At 45.8% G+C, this 21,941-nt stretch overlaps 1 protein-coding gene across 3 annotated transcripts in view; it reads left to right on the forward strand.

Moving 5' to 3' along the window:
• The first annotated feature begins 662 nt into the window (after window positions 1–662).
• PDZRN3 (PDZ domain containing ring finger 3) overlaps window positions 663–21,941 on the forward strand; it is a 234,973-nt gene continuing 213,694 nt past the window's right edge. Inside the window, exons 1-3 of one of the 3 annotated variants that reach the window (XM_075938653.2) lie at window positions 663–1,595; window positions 12,130–12,216; window positions 14,229–14,336. In XM_075938653.2, the coding sequence (XP_075794768.1) occupies window positions 879–1,595; window positions 12,130–12,216; window positions 14,229–14,336 (912 nt within the window). In that variant the 5' untranslated portion in view covers window positions 663–878. The remainder of the gene's footprint in view (window positions 1,596–12,129; window positions 12,217–14,228; window positions 14,337–21,941) is intronic. The other 2 variants (XM_075938651.2, XM_075938654.2) reach the window with 2 other exon arrangements.

The raw sequence follows: 21,941 nt of genomic DNA on the forward strand, positions 1-21,941 counted from the left end.
CCCACCTCTCCCACCAAGATCACTCCAGTGCTTGGCAACTACACATCCCACTCCGTGGAACTTGTCCCCACACAAGCTGCCTTATACCTCTCCAAGCCCTTCAATTTCCCTCCTGTGACTGTCCCCCTTTAGTTCCCTCCCCATCTTCTCTAAGTACCTTGTATCTCCTCAGCTTCCCCTCCATCCTCCTTGTAGCCCCTCCTCAAAATCCACTCCAGGACCACTTTTCTCTCCCCCATGTGCCTCCCTCTACCCCCTCATTTTTGTTCCTCTCACTTTCCCTCCCCAAAGTTCCCTCATGACCTAGGTCACCCCAAGCACCCCTTTTCCCCGCCCCCCTGCCTGACTTCTCCACAGTAGCATCCCCTTGGATCATGGATCTACCCCCTGCCCATGTCTGCAGAGCTCTGCCCAACACAGCAGCAGCGGGCACAGTCCTCTGCCCCCCCCCCCCTCCTCCCCAGGGCGCTGGGAACTGTGGGGGCCACAAAGCTTTTGCTCACTCAGAGCGGGGCCCACGGGCTCTCCCCCCCCCCCTCCCCATCGCATCCGCTGCCTGCCCCGAGCGAGGAGGCTACGGTGGGGAGCGTGAGAAGGGGAACAGCGCGACTCCGTGCGCGTGCACTCGAGCCAATACGGTAGAGGGCTGCTTCCCAAGCCTTCGCAAGGGAAGTCTCCGGCAATTAGCGGAGCCAGCAGCCAGCCTGCAGCCAGCCAGTCTGGGCTGCCGCTCCCGATGGCCCGCGAGCACAGCCGAGCGTGGGCGCCGTAACTCCCGAGGACCGCTGCCGGGCGGGCTGCTCCCCGCTTTCCCGGGAAGGGGGTGTGTGTAGGGGGGGGGGGGGCTGGTGGCGCCCCCGCCCCGCTCTTCGGGGAGGATGGGGTTCGAGCTGGACCGCTTCAGCGGCGAGGTGGACCCGGACTTCAAGTGCAACCTGTGCCACAAAGTGCTGGAGGACCCGCTGACCACCCCCTGCGGCCATGTGTTCTGCGCGGGCTGCGTGCTGCCCTGGGTGGTGCAGCAGGGCAGCTGCCCGGTGCAGTGCCAGCGGATCTCCGCCAAGGAGCTCAACCACGTCCTGCCGCTCAAGAGCCTCATCCTCAAGCTGGACATCAAGTGCGAGCACCACGCGCGGGGCTGCGGCCAGGTGGTCAAGCTGCAGCAGCTGGGCGCCCACGCCGAGATGTGCGACTTCTCGCCGGCCAGGTGCCGCCACAAGGGCTGCGGCCAGGTGCTCAACCTGCGCGACGTGGACGCGCACATGCGGGAGAGCTGCGAGGCCCGGCCCGTGGGCATCTGCGAGCAGGGCTGCGGCTTGGTGCTGACCCACCGGGAGCAGCAGGCCGGCGGCCACTGCTGCCTGCAAGCCCTCAAGGGCCACAACGGCTGCCTGCAGGCCAAGCTGGGCGGGCTGGAGAAGGAGCTGAAGAAGGAGGCGCTGCGGGCCGGCAAGCGGGAGAAGTCGCTGCTGGCCCAGCTCTCGGCCGTGCAGCTGGAGCTGCAGATGACAGCCCTGCGCTACCAGAAGAAGTTCACCGAGTACAGCGCCCGCCTCGACTCGCTCAGCCGCAGCCTGGCCGCGCCGTCCTGCAAAGTAAGGGGGCGGCCGCGGACGGGGAGGAGGGGGACAGCCGCTCCCGCTGGCTGCCTGCGCGCCTGGCCCAAGGAGGCAGCGCCTTTAGGGGCTCCTCTGTCTCCCCCTGGCTCCATCCCTCCCTCCGTCTCTCGCACTCTCCCTCCAGGCACCCCGCAGGGGGGCTCGTTTGGAGACTGCTCCCCACCCAGTCCCAGAGCGGGCAGCGTCTTTGAACCTGGTGGAGTCCCAGCTTTGGACAGTCTGGGAGGGGGAGCCCTGTGTGTCTGTAACTTTTAAAAAACAAGGAGTCGTCCTGTAGCACTGTAGAGACTAAGAAAAATAAATGGATAGTCTCCTGAGCTTTCCTGGGCCAAACCCACCTCCTCGCATGAGCAGAGTGGAGAGAAAAGAAGGGACAGAAAGTACAGAAAAAAAAGAAGGGGGGAATACACTAGTGGGGAAAAGTCCCTTTGAAACAAGCATCTAAGTGCCAGATTTTGGGGCTCTGGGAGGGGGAATGTGTCTGGGGCACCCCACTGGAAGCAGTTTTCTTCTCTTTCCCCATTAGGAAGGTCTGGTAAGTCTTTTTCCTTTGGGACGTATTTTCTCCCCCCCTTCACCCTCAGCCTTGTCTGTCAGCTGCAGCCCTCAGCCAGCTGGCAGGTCTGGGTGAAGGACAAATATTTACAGCTTAGCTGCTCACCACCAACTGAAGAAACAGGACCAGCCTTAAAGAAGAAAGGGGGAGTTATCAAAATCCAGGAGGAAATATATATAGAGAGAGCTGCTGTGGTTCTCTCTCTGATTTTTAAAAAATGCGTCAAGCCCTTGTCATGGATTATGTTAAAGTGACATTTTGCCCAGGAAAGCTTGTGATTCTCTTTCTATTTTTGTTAGTCTCTAAGGTGCCAAAGGACCACTCATTTTAAAGTTATAGACTCAGGGCTACTACTCCTCTGAGTTTTATTTCTGGGCCATTCCTCACACCACATAGTTTGTATGCTGTTTCTTTTTAAATTAGTTTGTTTCTTATGGTAGGGTTTTGTAAGGTAATGCTTTTCCACTGAAATCTGGAGAATAACTGCATTACATGTGCTCATAACTCTTGGTGCGCTTTGATGTGTTTTGGGGAGTTGACATGTAGGGTGCTAGAGAGAGTGAGGAATGTTATGCTTGTCATTAAGAAGTAATTGCTTTGATAAGTGAGTGTGACAAAAAAGTCATTTGAAATATGAGGTTGAGCTCTGGTCTTTAATTGCCACAATCTGTTACTGTGCATGGATTTCTAATGGGACCTGAGCTAAAGATACTACAGTGATGCTCACGTATCCAGGTTAAAATCTCTTTTTTCACTATCCTTCCCGAAGAGCCCTACAAGCACAACAAATGGGATTTTCAGGACACACAATGGTATGGAATCACCAGAAGTCAGCTTACTGGGTGTAACACTAAACAGAATAATTTGCAAAAGATTTTTGGTGGCCTAGTGCTTTCCAGGTTCAGCATTCCAGAGTCTTCTACAGTGGGTTTTCCATAATATGGCTTTCCACAGTATGAGGTCACTAGGATTAGCCCTTACACAACACAGATACACCTCAGTTAAACTGGGCACAATTGGTAGCCACGAGCAGTGAGCTTTCTCTGATGTGAAATCAAATCGTGTGGACTTGGGGAGTTTCTACTGTCTGTCCAAATATGGATCATCTACTTGGAGTGTCCCCTTTTCTTGAACCATCTATATTAATAAGGGTTTTCAAAAGCAGGATTTCCCAAATGTAAATGTATCTTGACTTTCAGCTATCTGGAATGGGCTTTTTATAAAATCAAGATGACCAGAAGCAGATTCTTCAGGAAGCAGAGCTACACAGCACAGAGTTTTAGTGACCCTGAACTATTAATCAGAACAAGTCTTCCACGTGAGGGGAGCACCAGAAAACCAATTAACTTCCCGATGAAACACTGAGGACGCAGCTTGGGGTTTTCCCAATTTGCCACATCCACAGATGATTTTTTGATGATGCTGATGTTCAAACAGCAACATAAACAAAACAAAAGTGTTTATAATCTTCTAGCAAATTAGAAATTAATGGGAAGAAAAAAACCCTGTATTTTTCAGATGAATAAAAGCAACACCATCTCAATGAAGGAAATGCTTTTTTTAAAAGATGGAGATGCTATCCGAAGACAGTGCTGGCTAATAACTAAATGAAACTAATAAAAGAAATCACAGACTCCATAATTTAGTTTTAGGGTCTAATTCAGATCAAAATTGTCTTTTTTTTAAAGCACTATTTGGATTACAAAATCATACCTCTTAACTCAGATTTTTTTCACCTTTCCACCCAGTTTCTCTCATTCTGCACCCTACCCTGCTCCCTCCACTCATCTGGTCCTTACTCTCACACTGTAGTTGATGTGAAATCCTTCTCTACAGCTCTCACCATCTGGAATTGCCTTTTTGTATCTTTCTACCTCATCAGCTTCATCTTAAATCTGATCCAAATATCACACCTTTGCTCCCTTATCTGGACATCTTAATTTCTCTCAATATGCTCTGTAAAGTGCTGTGGGATGCAGTTTTATGAAAGGTGCTATTACAAATAGATGATAATCGCTACAGTATGTAATTTCCAGTAATACTTTTATCAGATGTCTGTAAATGTCTGACCAACATGACTGGGTTCATTTTCAGCCCTGCTACAAAAAGGCTGTTATGCAGTTCTTTGAAGCATTGCGTAATGTGCAGAAAGCCAAAAGGTGTTGTGTCACCACAAACTTGTGGTCTAGCGGTCAGTCAATTACATGTCTTTCACAGCATTTTGGGCAACTTTCCAAAGTTAACAATTTCGGTCCGCCAGCTCCAAGACAAGTACAATCAGGAAACATGCATGTTTGTGTGCTAGAGATTTTTGAAAAAGACCATGTGGACAAGGTCACCTACAGCTAGAGATGTTGCTCCAATTTGGGATGTGTGGCTTGCTTCCAGATTTTTTAGTCCTGGATTATTTATTCATATAGTGTTGCCAACAAAATATGTGCAGCACAGGATGAAGGCTATAAACACCTAGTGAGGAACACATATTTGACTCTGGCACTTTCTGATCCCAGAACACCTGCATTAGGAGTATGACAGTATAGAATAACTGACTTCTCCATTTTTGTCCAGGTTCAAAAATAGCTGTGCATTTTCATTACCAATATTATGATTATTATTTATACCTCAATTATTTTCTGTAAATTGTAGTTGCTTGGTCAAAGTGGAAGTACATATTTGCTCAAATGGAAAGGTCCCTAATGTGGTTTTGTACATTGTGCTCCCTGGCTTGAGTTCACTGCGTATGTTAGGAAAAAATAAGAACACCTAGATTTCCAGACTGAATGTTCATTGATAGAACTGTGGAACCACTGTGGAATAAAACAAATAACAGATGTCTTCTTCCAGTAGAAGAGATATCTCCTCACGATTCTGTTGGAAGCATGTATCAAAAGGGAAAATAAATGATAGTTTGACCATGTCCTCAACGCCTCCTATCCCAATTGTCTATTATGATGGAATTGCACTAACGGCATCAAAACCAGACAATTGTGTAGAGAATTATCTGTATGCTGTGGAAGGAGTCTGAAGAGAATATCATATGGGTGGAGAAGGAGACTGTGCACTGTAAACCAAACCATTGAAGCTGCAGTTGTATAGATCTAGTAGATCGAAAACCTGCATAGGAAGAAATATGGATGTGGACAGTCCATCCACTGAGGAAAGTGAAATTCCATTCCCCTTCTTACATACGTAATCCCAGCAGTGATCTCTGCACAAAGCCCAGTTAATTAGGTATTTTATTCTATTTTATTCAGCTTCCTGTACCATCTTATCTACGTAGTTTTTTGAGCATCCTTTAGAAGTGCATTAAGTTATGTGACTTGCATGCATTCTCCCTCCCCCCTCTCCTTTCTTATCCTTGAGGAGAAAGTGTGAGGGTTGTTTTTTATAACAGGTATTTATATATTTTTTGTCTGCGCTGTGTGTGTTTATTACCGAAAACAAGGTCAAAGACGTGTGCCTTGTATTTGGAAGGAAGGCAGTGAGGTTTGAGGTGAGGGAGGGCTTTCATGTGTGTTTGAAGGGGAGCTGATGATGTGTTTCATCCAAAATGAATATTTCATTTGGTTAAGAAAGTCAGTCTGAATACATCAAAGTCTGAATAAATCCAAAAGCAAAACCTCAGGCTATTTAAACTGTGCTTGATCCTCACTGAAACATACCATTATTCAAACCTATTGATAAAGTTGGTTCTGTTCTGCCCTGGCATGTATGCACATGGTTTATGTTGAAGTCATTGGGAAGAAATGAGCAAGGATGAATTAACAAGATATTTTGGAGGCTGGGTCCTAGGCCGTGGACCCCTCCTCCCAAACTGGAAGCTGTGCTGCAGTCTGACCTTCAGAGCCCTGCGTAAAAGCCACTCCCTAACAGAAACACTGAGGATTTCATTTGAAAAATGTACAAGTAGCCAATATCCAGAAAGGCCAGAGCAGAGCTTCCTTATTTTAAGTCCTATGTCCTTTTATTTTACTGTATTTAAACCTGCATTGACGCTGCAGTGAGAGGGACTCCAGAGGTAGGTAAAATAGATATGGAGCAGATCTTCAATTGCGCTAAACCAGCATAGGGCCAGCCAAATCAATGAAATGGTCAGTTTGCACCAGTCAAGGTCCTGGTCCACAGTACCTGTAATGGGGTCTTTATGAAAACAGTATCTTCTGGACTTTTTTTTTTCAAATAAAAGACAAAGTGCTCCAAACTGCAATTGAAGTTCAGAGGTAGCATTACAAATTGACACCAGCATTACAAATTGACCAGTCAGCCACACCTCACGTTTGGAACCAAAAGTACACAAACAGGCAGCAGCAGAAACAAACAAACAAGCAAGCAAATACAGCATCGCACTGAATATAAACTACTAAAAATAAAGGAGAAGACGCATTTTTCTTCTGCACACTAATGTTTCAAAGCTGTATTAAGTCACTGTTTAGACTAAGGATGTTAAATTTAGTTTAATCAACTAATCAACTAGTTGATTGAATTTCCATCGATTAGTCAATAAGTGGGGGAGCTGAAGTGGGGTTATCACCCGGCCCCAAAAGCTAACCCCGTTGCAGCTCTGCCTTTTAAATGTATTAAGAACCAATAGGTTCTTAATACATTTAAAAAGCAGAGGCACAGTATTTGAGACTGGATGCGAGCTGGGAATCAGCTGATTTCTTACTCGTGCCCAGTCCCCGCTATCCCTCTGCCTCGCCTGCCCCCCGCAGAGACGGTGCTGGGAGGAACCAGCTTTTAAGCTGAGTCGACTTAGTTGACTATCCAATAAGCTTATGCTTATTGGATAGTCAACCAGTTGCATACATTCCTAGTTTAGACAGTTTTAAACTTTGGAAAGAACAGCCATAACTTTTTGTTCAGACGTATAAACATTCCAGAAATACAAACAATCTCCATTCCTGAGATGTTTTTAACTCTGAGATTCTATTGTAAAAGCAGGTTATTTTTCTTAAAATACATCCCTGACTATACAATTTAGCATAGTTCCATTAGCCTGTATTCTTCATAGAGAGTTTCTCTGGTGGGTAAGAAATATTTTCTTAGCTACTGCATCACTAAAGAAATGAGGAAATGTCTAGTGTAGAGAATAAAATGCAGGAGATAGTCTATTAGCTCCAAAATAACTGGGTGGATACAGTAATTTCCAAAATTATATTTAAGAGCTTTACTTAGCTGTGGGAATATAGCATGCCAGGAGCCATCAGGGTGTGCTGCAGAACCAGATGATATGGGCAGGGCTAGGATGCTGGCCATTACATCGCCAGTTATTTCACTGTATAATGTTTGGTTCACTGGAATGTAAGACATTTTAGGGAAGAAGAGAAAGTCACCAAGCCCTACTAGAATTGTTCCCTTTTTTAGCTTCATTAATGTGCATACAAAGAAGTTTAAAGCCCCCTTCCCCGAGCATTGAGATATGAATCCACAAAAGTAACAAAATATAAGAGGAATACATTGCAAGGTGGCTTGTGCCTGGATATTTTAGCACATATGGTAGAATAATCACTTTGCATTGCCATATGCAAAGAGTTCAACAACCCTTATTTCCAAAGTTATACACAAAAGAAGACAGAAATATTTGAAACATATTTTAAGAATGAAGCCAGATCAAGTGGCATGGAAGGAAGGCGTGTTATTGGGCAGCTGGAGGAAAACACCAAAGGGGGATCCTGGAAGAGTCCCTCTGTCAAAAACTACTGAGGGGAAAATTTTGTGGGGCACAGCACTGACAACATACAAATTACAGCTTCGAGTGACAACTGGGATGGCAAACCTTGTACGTGATGTCTGATGGAGCAGGAAGGATTCAGAATAGAGTTGCTTGGGGATCTTAAAAAAACAACCAAGGCTATTTTTCATGAAAAAGGTTAAAAATAAAAAGATTATTTTCCAATATGTTTAGCCTGCTCCAAAACCCTCCTATATGCTTAACTCAAACTGTGGAAATGAGGGGATGGGAGAGGGACCAACAATAGTGAACACCTATTCCTAGGTATTAAAAGTATAAAATCCACCCCCAAATCAAGAGTTGTAATGGAAATACTTAACTCCGTTTTAATCCCAGCAACCATTCAGAGAGCAGTGGAGTCATGGTTTCTTGAGTGACCTTGTCAATTTGCCTTCATAAAGGAGTGTCATAGAAAGGAGAGAAAAACTGCTTTTGTGATAATGGCATATTAGTTTCAATTGTTGAACCTACCAGACCTTAAAAGTGGTCTCACAGGACTGGAAGTTTTCTCCTTGAAATATTATTTAATGTCTGGGTTTGAAAATGTCTAGGAAAACACCTAGTACTTCCTTCCTCCCTGCAAGTCTGATTTCTGATGGGTGCTAAGTATGTGCAAGTTCACTTGAAATCAATGGAAGCTCTGAATGCTCCATACCTCTTGGGGTCAGATCTCAATCTACTTATGTGAGATCTGCAGGAAAACAACTGAGGAACATTCTAGGCCGAATTCTCAGCTGGTATATATTGATGCAGCTCCACTAAGGAGATGCTTTTGAGCAGCTGGAGGAACACACCGAGAGTCCCTCTGTCAAACACTACTGAGTTATTGGAACGTTGCCAATTTTCAACAGCAGAAAATTTGGCCCCATCACTTTTTTCCATGAGTGATTCAGAGATATTGGATTGCTTTGACATTTAGACATTTCTAATATTTGATTTAGTACTTCAAGTTGATATGCGAAAAGAATGAGCAAACTTAAAAATATGTGCATTGAGTTACCAAGGAACTGTTGTAATTTATGTCATTAATTTGTTTATGAAAACCAGACGTGTCAGATAACTTAAGTGTTCATAACTTTTTCCACCTTTTTAGTTAGAAATTTAGAAATTTGCAGATAGCAAAGTTCAACTTATAATCAGATTTATCTGTATCTTATCTATATTTAGATACACACCTTATCACTCCGAATATCTGTACAGTCTCATTTCTGAAACCCATAAGATACAAAAATGGGGATTCCTCCCCCAGACTTAAGGTGCTATTATTAACTGCTACTTGACTGAGACTGAAATAGATCCTCATTAACAGTGTAGGAATTTAATTTTGCCTTCTGTGTAATTTAACCCAACTAAGAGGGGTGATGATACTTCAGCGTTTCTACAGAAAGGATGTTATTATATAAGCCAATGACATTCTTATGTTGGGAGCAAGCTTGGGTCACAGGACAAGACAGCAGATCATGTTCATGTGGAGTATCTCCTTCACCTCTTCTGTATTGCGCATCTTGCATGAAATGGATCTCCCTTCCCGCTGGTCTAACCAGAGACCTGCTAGTGTAGGGTTCTCTATTTTGGGAGTTGGGGAATTCTCAGCGAAGGAGGTTTGCTATTATTATCACTGTTAAGCTTTGCTAGAGAGCATCCAAATTAATTAGAATCTCAGTGGAATTGCTTTCTGTAATAGTCACTTTGAACAGGAGTCTGGTGTTTTCTCAGTTCTGCCTGCTAAAATTTATAAGAGAATTGCTGTCTCATAACACTTCATATCTGCCAGGATGAATAAAAATCTATTTTTAATTAAAAATCAGATTTTTTTAATTTAAATTGGATATTTTATTTAAAATTGGATTTTTTTTATTTTTTAAAAATCATTTTAAATGAGAAATTTAGTGTTTTATTTATAAGTTATAAACATGCTACGCCGCTACACTTACAGTCTCATAAAAATGAATTAATGGCTCTAGTCTGTCCAGCCTAACTACCAGCTCTTGCTTCTTGAAAGTTCTGTGCTTTCAGTTGCTGTTTCTCAGCAGACTAAAAAGTCACATGTGAAGAGACAGAGGCTGGGTAGGGTTGTTTTTGTTCTGTGCTTATGTGATGGTGGACCTTGGCCAAGCACAGCAGTGGAGTTAGTTAAGACATGGTCTTAAAGACAGAGACAGTATATAGGAAAAGGAAAAGGCACCATAGAAAGGAACAGTGGAGTGGACTGGAAAGAAAAAGGGGAAAACATTATTCTGCACACCCACAGCTTCCTATACCCCTCTCCCGCTACACTTTTGCCACGAAAAACTATCATGGCTTCTGGGTGTAAGAGAGACTCTATCCGGGAATATTTTGAAGAAATTTGTTCCCTGGGTAAAAAAAGGAAAATATGTCAAGTGTAAGCAGTGCAAGAAGACGATACAGGGCCTAGTTGCAAGAATGAAGCATCATAAGGAAAACTGCTTATTGGGAGAAAATTATGTGGATGAGAACGTGGATATGGCTGAGTGGATCAACTGGTTAGTAACTTAAATAATTCACTTTGCAATGCATCATTCTTCAGGATTCTCTTTGCCTTTTAGTATAAGTGTGATTTGACAAATTCCCAAGCTATTGGCTGTGTTGGATGTTGCTAGGGAAAAAAGTTTAGCTTAGCTAATACTTACGGTTTGTTTAATTAGTTAACTAGGTTTAGAATCTATCACCCGACTATACAGTACAGAAAGCCCCTCACCATGGCTGGTTACATTACACTATCTTAAACAGTGAGTGAACTGAAGCAACACCACACATCAGCCTTCTGGGGCTCTAAGACGAGGGAGCACATCCACATTAGGGAAGCCTGCCTCGGACTAATTTTGAGGCTTCCCTGCAGTGTAGACGTGCTATTTCGAAATAAACTATTTCAGAATAAATATTGTGGAATAGCTTATTTTGAAATAAGCATGCAGTGTAGACATACCCTCAGTCTCAGCTTTTTTGATAACTTGATTTAAATTAATGATTTAAATCAGTCCACCCTGATGTGTGGTGTTGCTTCAGTTCCTTCACTGTTTAAGATAGTGTAATGTAAACAGCAAGACAAAGAGAGGCAATATAAATATGCCATCCCAGGAATCAATCATAACAATCAGAGAGGGCAGGTTTCATATTATAAATGACCTTGATACACCAAATATGATCACATCAGGTAGCTGTAATTACTACAGGTTGTTCCTCTCTAAACTGGGACTTTATTATCCGGCAACTTCCATAGTCTGTTAGGACCACAGATGTTCCAGGATCAGAGAGTCCTGGGGGAGAGCTGCTGGGTGGGAGTCCAACAGGGCTGGGAGCCCGGCAGTAGAGCTGTCCGGTGGGGCCACCTGGCGGGGCTGCTGGCGGTGGAGCTGGAAACCCGGTAATGAGGCTGCAGGGTACCTGGTGGGCCCAAGAGCTCGGGGCACAGTGGAGCTGGCAGCAGGCAGCCTGGCCAGAGCAGGTAGAGGCCAGTGGCAAGGGGACCAGAATTGACGCCACTGGTGTGGTAAAATCACTCCTCCAGCATCACACAGGGCCTGAGGGTACCAGACCAGGGAGGTCCAGCCTGTACACAGCGTAGGAACATTTTTTTATTTCCTTAGGCTGTGGCTGTGGACCTGGGCCACATGGTACAGCCAGGGCCGGCCCGAGCCATTCGTGCGCACTGGGCCCCGGGAGCGCGGCACCGTCCCCGGGCGTGTGACGCATGCGCGGCCCCGCCCCTGGGTGCGCAGCAACCCCCACCCCGGGCGCCCAGCGCATGCGTGGCCCCATCCCCGGGCGTGTGGTGCATGCGTAGCCCCGCCCCTGGGTGCGCAGCGCATGCACGGCGCCGCCCCCGCCCAGCCTGGCAGCCCCGCGCGGCGCCTGCTACAATGGGGTGCCCCAGGTGGTAGCCTGGTTAGCCAGTAGCTTGGGCCGGCTCTGGGTACAGCAAAGGGTTCTCTTTGTTCTAGCTTACAAAAGAAAAGAACACATAAATGTTAAATTCTGGATTTTTAGAAGAGCTAAGCACTCAGCAATTCCTGCTGAGCGCAAAGCAATAGATAGAATGTGAGAGCAAGGGGAATGGTGGGTCTTGACCACTCTTGCAAATCAGGCCATAAACAGCTTCCCTTGGAATTCATGAGCAAACTAAATATTTAGATGGAAGCATGACTCATCTTAACATCTGCCTACATGTGCATGTTTTGAATGCTTTTACCTGTTTTTCCTAGGGTGAAGAGACTAAGGCACTGACTCTTGTCCTGCATCGTGACTCTGGTTCTCTTGGATTTAATATTATTGGTGGCCGCCCATGTGTGGTATGTTAAAATGTGTTTGCCTTTTCCTGTTAGGGAGAGCATGTAGATCAGTGTTTGGAAAAAGAAAATCTGTTGACTGCATATTTAGCTCCATAGGAGATGGTTTCAGAGTATGCATGCCTTATATTCACACTGATACGGAGTGTCTTCGCTGATTACACATTCCTTTTCCCCCTTATCACTGTTCTTCATCCATGATTGCAGCCAGCTACACTTAAGAGATATAGATGTGTCATCACATCTGGATCGCATAATCCACACTGAAACACATAAAACCCATTCCTGCAGACCACACCTCTGTCAATAAGTAGTCCAATGAGTTCAAAGTTGACAGGATTGGGCCCTTTAACAACTTGTTTCAAATTGCATTTGCTGGTGAGGCTTCAGAAATTTACTGTCCCTTCCTTCGGACACTAAACAGCCCACTGTATTGTTGAAAGGATATAATTCACACAACCCAGTCTGCTTCGTTCTGAACTCCTTGGTTTCCGTGGCAGTTTTGCCTGTGCAAGTGTGCAGGCCTAAACTTCTTACAGGAACATTTACTAGCAGTTTTTCCTCTTGATGTTGACCAGCTGGAGTCAACATCATGTGACCTGAATTAGGTCAGGTGTTGGACTTTAACTTGGCCTGCTAGCTCGGAAAGGAAACGACTGAACTTTGCTAGAACAGCTTCTTTGCCTCAAGAATGTGACTGAAATGCGGACTTTCTTGGCAGATTCTTATTGAAGTTTTTCCTCTCTCCCTCAAAATTAACACATTTTAACGACACTTCTGCTGCTTTTAGAACATATGGGAGCTCATTGTGCAGGCCCACTGGGACAAAAATAATAGCTTGTTAGTTTTGTTTCGTTGGCCATTGCTGTTTCTGATTGGATAGAGAAAAAGATCCATTTGTTCTCTTGCATTATATAGTTGCAGAAATGAATAGAAGGTTAGCACCTCTCAGGAACTGGCTTTAGGTAACTATCAGTGTGAAGTGAGAGAACATATAGAAGCCTGTCTGTGGTTTCATTTTTAAATGACAGCTGTAGACACTCAGCACTTAAGCATCTAGCCCCAGGGTCAGCAACCAGTAGATTGGGACCTACTGGTAGATCTTGGCGCCTCTGACAGGTGACCCTGACTGGTTTGGCCAAGAGGCTATCAAGTGCATGCACTGCAGCGGCTCTCCCCCAACTGCTGCACATCACCTGGCGTTTGCCTTGGAGCTGCCTCCCTCCATCCCCAGGAGCCTCCTGCTTGCTGTGCTGTGCTGTGCTGTGCAGGGCAGGGGAGGGGAGGGAAGGGAGAAGAGGAGTACTGATGTCAAGGTCCCCCCCTCCCACCCTGTATCCTATCTCCACAGAGCAGAGAGGGGGAACAACAGGGCTGCTTTTGAGAGTGGTGCAGGGCCAGAGCAGGGGTGAGCCTGCCTTAACCCCACTGCACCACCTCCCAAGAGCAGCCGGAGTTAAGCAGGGCCCAGTTGGAGCCCACATCCTGAAACCCTACCCCAGTCATGAACCCCCTCTTGTACCCCAAGCCCCTGCCCTAGCCTTGAGCACCCCTGCATCCAAACACCCTCCCAGAGCTTGGACCTAGAACCCCCTCCTACGTCCCAACTGCCTGCCCCAAGCTCAGCTTAGAGCTCCTCTCACACTCCAGATCCCTTATTCCAAGACCACAGCCTGCACCCCAACCCTCTGCCTCAGACTGGTGAAAGTGAGGGAGGATGGGGGAGGGAGGGAGGATGGAGTGAGCAGGGGCGAGGTGTCGGAAAAGGGACACAAAGGAGGCAGGGCCAGGGTATTGGGGTTTGAGGTAGATCTTGGATTGCACTTCTATTCCAAAAGTGATCTCGTGCTTAAAAAGGTTGGAGACCCCTGATCTAGCCCATAGAAATTAATTCCTGTAGGTTGGCTCTGAGCATTTTATAGCTTGTGTGCAGTGTCATTTATAATTTCAGCTTTAGACAAATTAGAGCTGGTATACGGTACAATGTTATATTCGTTTTCTTTTTATCCCTAAAGGACAATCAAGATGGCTCATCTAGTGAAGGAATTTTTATATCGAAAATAATTGACAGTGGGCCTGCTGCCAAAGAAGGAGGGCTGCAGATTCACGACAGGATTATTGAGGTATGTGAACACGCTGCCCAGTCTCTTTTAATAGGCCAAGTTCCATCTTATGTCTTCTGTAAGGCATAATCTGTGGTATGGAACTGGGAGAGATGTAGCTTGGTAAATGTTGTCTAGAAGAGATATCTGCTAAAATATGTTTGACGAGAGTCAATGCTGACCTTCCTGGCTTCACGTAGAGCTCTTATCTAAATATAGAAACCAGATTATGGCTGGTATGTTCATGTCCTGGCTTTCTGAAGAACTAGCATCTATTTGGTATGCTGCAGTTATTTCTTTTTAAAGCTGGTGGAGACTTCTAAGTTATTTAGTTAAAACCATATGTGAAATATCTATTGTATAAACCGTAACTTTATTTAGCTTGGTTTCTAAGACATTTCAATAGGGGTAGCAGAATGCTTTGAACAGATCGAGGACAAAAGTTTCTGTTACAGAATTTTGGTGCAGATGGTTATAAGCTTGCCTAAGTAATTTTTTAAATGTTATTCTGGACTCCTACTATTATTCTGACTGCAGTCTGAATTTCCTCTAGTTTTCCTGAAGTCCTGACCTCACTAAAATATCCTCCCTGTTAAAGAGGTGGTTGCTTGAAATATTTTTCATAAGTTGCAGTGAGTGACTTTTTGGAGAGGGGAGGAGAGGGGGTTAACTGTATTAGATTTCATGAAACAAAAAGGAATTTATAGAGAGTCAGATTAGGCCATTTAAAAGTTTAAAAAGTGCCCTTATTGTCTCTCTTTTTTGTTTGTAAGAGGAGGAAAGTTTGAAAGTCTATTGTTCAAAAAAGATAAGTGCAGCTTTAGTTGCCAAGGATATCATGGAAGAGCCAGTTCCTCTAAGTAATGGAATTCCATTGCTCTTATGTTTTGCAAATGAGCAATAAACAGCTGTAAAGGATTTTCTATTGGCAAAGTACAATGTGTATTTGCTATTTTCTGCACTGTTATGGTAAATTGCATTCACAATTTAGGGAGTATAAAATATTAATTAATATACTAGGTATGGAGGAGGAAAAGAATAGAATCACAGTATCATGGTCATTAAAAGATAATAACTGAGCTGTGGAATGGTTTAGAAGTACTATCCCTGATTTAAGTTATGCTTATGATGCACTGTAACCACAAAGCATCTACAAAACTCTGAGAGACTCCATATAAATCAGGGGTGGGGAACCTAAGACCCCGGGGGCTGGATGCAGCCCCCAGCTGCTTGGATCTGGCCCCTGTGGCTCAGAGCTCTGCCTCAGCATTGGGGAGCCTGCGCTGGTGCACCAGCCACCCCCCCCCCCTCATTCCCCTCCCATTCCCCATGGGGCTGGAGCACATAAAACTTACTAGCCTGGGCCCCACAAGGCTTTGGTGTGTGAAGGAAATGTTGAGAATGTCTTTTTCTTTCTCAGTTGGAGGCCACCTCTGTGAGTGAAGTGTGGGTTTTTTTGTTTGTTTTTTGGAGGGGGGGTTGCTTCTCACTTGTGTGCAGCCCCCAACTGATTTTAAGTGGGTCAGCGGCCCCCGACTCAAAAATGTCCCCCGTCCCGGATATAAATCTTCTCTATAAAGAATCTTGCTGTAAAACAATATACCTCTAAAGCTTCAGTGAAGTTACGTTTTTTTTAATAATACGACATTTTTAATAACTTCATCTGTAGGTAAGTCTGTCTTAAATAAGGTAGAACCTCAGAGATATGAATACCAGAATTACAAATGACCAGTCAACCACACATCTCATTTGCATCCGGAAGTATGCAAACAGGCAGCAGGGCGGGGAGAAAAAAGCAAGTTCTGTACAGTACTGTATAGTACTGTGTGAAACATAAACGGCAAAAAAAGGGAAAGTTAAAAAAAAGGTTTGGCAAAATGAGGAAACTGTTTCAGTGCTTATTTCATTTAAATCAAGATAGTTAAAAGCAGCATTTTCTTCTGCATAGTAAAGTTTCAAGCCTGTATTAAATCAGTGTTAAGTTGTAAACATTTGAAAAAAAAAATATTTTGTTCAGAGTTCTGAACATTTCAGAGTTCAGAACAACCTCGACTTCCAAGGTGTTCATTACTGAAGTTCTACTGCAGGGCTACCCAACTTTGGAAGCCCTGGGGGCCACAATGATACTCACAGCACATGCCGAGGGCCACAGCTTAAGTGTGGTTGCATAGACATGCAAATATATCCAAATAGCTTCTTTCACACTGACAGGCATGAATATAGAGATTAAGACAACACGCAGGCCCCATTTAAGTCAGTTCTGCTATTAATAAAATACAATATTTGCCCAATTTCCACCTATATGACAACACTTTTAATGAGCAATGACAGTCCAGGAATTTAACTACTAAAATGCATAGCAACAGAAGACCATTACATTGACTCCTTTTTTGTTTTGCCTCCCACCCGCGGGCCGTGTGTTGAGCCCGGTGTAAACCTAAACCGCACCGTGGGCCGCAAACAGACAGGCTATGAGCCACGTGTTGAGTAGCCCTGTTCTACTGTATACAGTTATACATACTACGTTAAAGGAGTGTTAAGGTTGCAAGATCAAGTATGCAGGAGTCAAGAAATGTCATCATTAACGTGGCTCATACAACCTTAATTGAGCTTCTTTGTGTATATGTATTATGTGTTCCCTCTAAACTGTGCATCAGGACAGCTTCACAGGTGATTAATCCGCTCCGCCCAGTCAATCAGCTCGGAGCATGGTCCTGGGCCTCTGATTGGGCCGGGCTGATTAATCACCTGTGAAGCTGTGCTGGGAGTGATTAATCAGCCCCGCCCAGTCAGGGAACACTGATTATGATATCATAGTGAATTTTATGATCTCACAGGTTTTAATAGAACCCTTGCCTCAGTCATTGCACAGCATTATCTCATGCAGGGCAGAAGAATATGGCCACCATGTGCCTTTTGACGGAGTTGTTGTTGCAGCGTCTGATTTTCCTTGCAAATGGCTATTTCTGTTCCTCATTGTCATTAACTCTGCCCACCCACTTCTGATGGTATGTCTACACGACAAAAAACCCCAAAACCAAGCTTTCCTAACTAGAGATGTGACCCTCAGTTTCATTGATTAAACACATTGCTAACACGGTTGATCGTTTAACTGATTAAAGGGGTCTACCACCACAGCTCCTGGCCCCGTCGTGGGGCATGCCACTGCAGCTCCTAGCCTCCCCACGTGGGCTGGCAGCCGGCAGTCCCGCACGGAATGCCTGGCTGGGCTGCTCCGGAGTACCAGTTAACTATTACCTGGCAAGCATCACCCTTAACTTGTTAAGAGTGAGGCTTACCGGTAACTATAACACCAGGTATTTGCTAACATCCTTATTCCTATCTCAGGTTAGCTAAAAGCAGAGACACAGATAACACAATTTTCAATTCAGTTCAACCCCAGGCTTCCCTGAAGGCTTGAACCTGAGTGGCTAGCCTTAGTCAGTTAACAGTATAGACATACTCTGAGGCCATGCCCACTAAAAATTAGACCAATCCAGCTATAGTGCTCAGTGGGGAAAAATTAACCCCAAAGCCCCCACCCGGGAGCAACATAGTTAAACTGAGCTAACTAGGGCTGCCAACTTTCTACTCTCACAAAATCAAACACTCTTGCCCTGACCCTTCTCAGAGGCCTTGTCCCCTCCTCCCCCCACGCCGTTGCTTGCAGAAAATGTGAAAAGCGGTGAGGACTCTGGGTGGGCATGAGTATGAGGGTGCTCCAGGCTAGGACCAAAGGGTTTGGAGTGTGGTAGGGGATTAGGGCTAGGGCAGAGGCATGGGGAGGAGGGAGCTCAGGAGTGCAGGCTCCAGGTGACCCGGAAGCAGCAGCATGCCCCCCCCCCTCCAATTCCTATATGGAGGTGCTGCCAGGTGGCTCTGTGCGCTGCCCCATCTACAAGTGCCGCCTTACAGCTCCCATTGGCTGCAGTTCGCGGCCAATGGGAGCTGCAGAGCCATCACTTGGGGCAGTGGCAACATCCAGAGCCCCTTGGCTGCCCTTACACATAAGATCTGGAGGAAGGACATGCTGCTGCTTCCGGAAGCTGTGTGGAGCCACGGCAGGCAGGAAACCTGCCTTAGCTCTGCTGCACCATGGCCTGGACTTTTAATGGCTTGGTCAGTAGTGCCAACTGAAGCCGCTTGGGTACTTTTTTGACTGGGTGATCTGTTAAAAAACTGGACACCTGACAATTTTTAGATATAGCCCCTGGTTTTGACCACACAAAGTCACCCAAAGAATTTTTCCATTGACCTAGCTACCACCTCTCGGGGATGTAGATTAGCTACAGAGAAAGGAGAACCCCTCCTGTCAGCATAGCAAGTGTCTGTGCTGTAGGGATTTAAGTGCAGACATAGCTCGAGTGTTTAGTGTCTAGCAGGGGTAGCATAGGCTAGAGTAAGAGCTCAGATATCATAGCAAAGGGCCTGAATAGAAGAGAAAAGTAAAATAGACTTGTGGGGTGAGATTCTGTGCTGTGTCTCTCACGGCCCACTGGGGGGGATCTAAGCTACTTTTGGGCTCTCTTGAACCTAGACTGCTCTCTTATACCTGATGTAACGTAGACAAGTCTGAGACCCTAAAGTACAGCAGCCTATCTTGGGGCAGCAGTGCTGTTTGGAATCTCCTGTCCCCATCGCCACCGTCCTTTCCAAATTCCGCTTGCCTCCAGCCCTGTCCCCTCTCTACCCTAAGGCTTGCGAGGGGTTGATTGGGAAGCCCCCAGACTATCTAGTTTTCTCTAGCTTTTAGAGTTTTTATGCTGTGCCTAGGGAATGGCCAATGACCTCTTCTGAGGCTCTGCGCTGTTGTTGTTGTTATACGGCACTAATCATGTACCAGACCCACTCAGAGAGGCTCTGGTTTTGAGACCTGGAGGAAACACTCTGAGCACCTCATGCTGCCAGAGCCCCCGGGGTTCCAGACAGAGTGAGCAATGCTGTGCTGAATGTAAATATGTGCAACCCGCGGAAAGTGGGTCATGGAGTTCTCCTCGTCCTTTCTCTGTTCGCTTGCTGTCTCTCTGAGTAGCTCTCGTTTCACCCGACTTATTTCATCAAAAAGCTGGAATAAGTTACTGGTGTGAACCCAAATTCTCGTACTCTTATTTGCCTTGTGTAGCGCTCTGCATTTCACAAATAGCATCCCTGACTTCCAGCTGACTACTCCAGGAATAAGGGATTACTCACGGTGAGTAAGAGATCTGAATCTGCCTCTTGGGGTCTGTGTGGTTCTGTAGAATCCATACAGGCCCGATTATCACTACCCTTGGCCGCACAGGAAATAAGGCCCCCAGTCCTCCCCTGCTTGGACCTACTTAGATTGCAACTCCAGCTGTGGTGAGGAGAGCTGTTTTCCTCATATTCACTGCTATGAATAATTGGTCAGGGAAGGAGCCCTGGTCACTCCACACCCACAGTTGCATGCGGGAACAGCTGTTTAGATACATAGGGGGAGAAAGCTGCTCCACAGGCAGGGATGAAGCAACTTCCTACTTAGAGCAAGGGAAGAGTAGGAGACTCTGAGTCACAGCTCCTGCTCTGGTCTGCTCCTCAGGCACTGCATCTGTGTGTCACCCCATCCACACACCCAGCCATTTGCTCTGCAGTGGTGTCCACGTGTGTGAATTAGATCCCTAGAATACAGGCCGCAGGGCTATTTGTGGCTTTTATCACCTACCAAGATTTCATCAGGCACCCATCTGGGTACAGTGTATCAGCTGTGCTGACAGGACACATGAATTACTCATTCCTGGGCCTTTAAGCACCTGTGCACCTTTCATCAAAATTGAACATGCAGTTTCCAAAGTCCTGACATTTCTCTGTGTGCAAAATGGTCCCAGTGCTTTATCTTCTATGCTTCCTGTGAGTGTTCGACAGAAACATGTGTTGGAAGCTTCAAAGCTAAGACACGCTCTTTATAGGGAAGTTACATTTCATATATTGTGATAGCCCTAATACCGATGGGGAGTTTAACGTGAAGTTTTACTGGTTAACCTTTCAGGGGGGGACGCATCTCCCCTCCCGTGGTCAGGCTGGAACAGCCCTCTGCTGCAGGCAGGGGCTACCCCAACCCTGCTAGAGCAGCGCCTGCCTGTGCCTATTCCCCGGTCCACCACAGACAGGAGCAGCTCTGCACACCTGGAGGAGCCCCAGCCTGTGACGCGCCTGAGCCGCCATGGACAAGAGCTGCTCTGTATGCCCAGAGGTGCCCTTATCGGTGGAAGGCCCCCTAGGGCTAGAGTAGCCTCCTGCCCACGGGGAGCTGCTCGAGGGATGTAAGCGACTAGCCAACTACCCGATAAGAAATGCGTATAGAGTAGTCAAGTAGGAACTTGACTAGTCGTTTCCCACACTCCCCCCGCTTTGCTGCCTCTGTCAGAGAGAGGCAGCAAGGGGGGGGAGCATGAGCCAGTGCTGAGGGGGAGGCCGTCTGAAAACCAGAGTCCAACACCGTTTCTGCCCAACACCGTATCTGTGGGGAGGGGCAAAGGGCAGCGGGGAAACGATTGAATCAGTCCCACTTGCGCTGGTCCCCCTGCCACTCCTCTCCCTTTTGAATGTACAAGAGCCGCCTGTGACTCGTGTACATTTCAAAGGAAGAGGACAGAGGGGAACCTGTGCCAGGGGGACTGCTTTGCGGGTTCCCACTGCCTCTCTCCCTTTGAAACCTACAAGAGCCGCGGGCAGTTCCTGTCCATTTCAGAGGGAGAGAGGCAGAGGGAACCCACGTCTCCCCATTTCAAATCTACAAGTGCCGGGGGCTCCATCAACTACTCGATTAGATGATTAATTGAAATTTAACATCCCTAAGCTGCTCCAACCCCAACCAGTGAAGCAGAACCAGTAAGCATCACCCATTAAGGATGCTTACTAGTTAACCAGTTAACCTTTCACATCACTAGTCTGAACCCCATTTTTCACGTTAGGGTGCAGTTTACACAATCCAAATACACTGAGATGGTCTAAAGTCCGATATTTAAGTCATGCTGCAAGGCTGAAGCTGTTTAATTTATAGCAATTCTACATAATCAATGAAAAAGTGGACCTAACAAAAAATAGTTATTGGCATAGCCATAAGGTAATAGTTTGAAGTTATCTTCCATTCATAATCCTAACCATGTATTTTGTTTATGTGAGGCTCAGTTTCACCAGTTTTACTCACATTAAGTAGAACCTTTGCTTGAAATTTTTATAGTTTTTGTAGTGACTACTTATGAAGTAAGGCCCTATTCTAAGTTGAGTGGCAAAAATCTGTCTATACTGTATCATTCTTGGCTGTGTTTAGAATGGTGTAACCACATAGAACATTTATCAAATAAACTCGGTCAAACATTCCCGAGGAAAAATCAGTCAATCTGCCAAAATAAAAGGGGAAGGGAGAAGAGAGTAGATAAGCAAGAGCTAATGAAAATAGGTTAACAAATTTGAATTGACCCAAATAGAGATTGGACCTCTCTGGTTCGGCACCCTTGGGACTTGACTGGTCTTGGATAAGGGATTTTTCCAGACCAGGGGAGGTCATTTCTGGCCCCCTTGGTTCCAGCTACATGCCCTGCCCTTCCCCGCCCCTCCCACCAAGTTTCCTGCCCCTGTCCCCAGCCCAGTTGAGCCACATGCTGGCTC

This window comes from Pelodiscus sinensis, chromosome 11, assembly GCF_052426305.1.
Source record: "Pelodiscus sinensis isolate ZL-2025 chromosome 11, ASM5242630v1, whole genome shotgun sequence".
Taxonomy (NCBI): Eukaryota; Metazoa; Chordata; order Testudines; family Trionychidae; genus Pelodiscus; species Pelodiscus sinensis.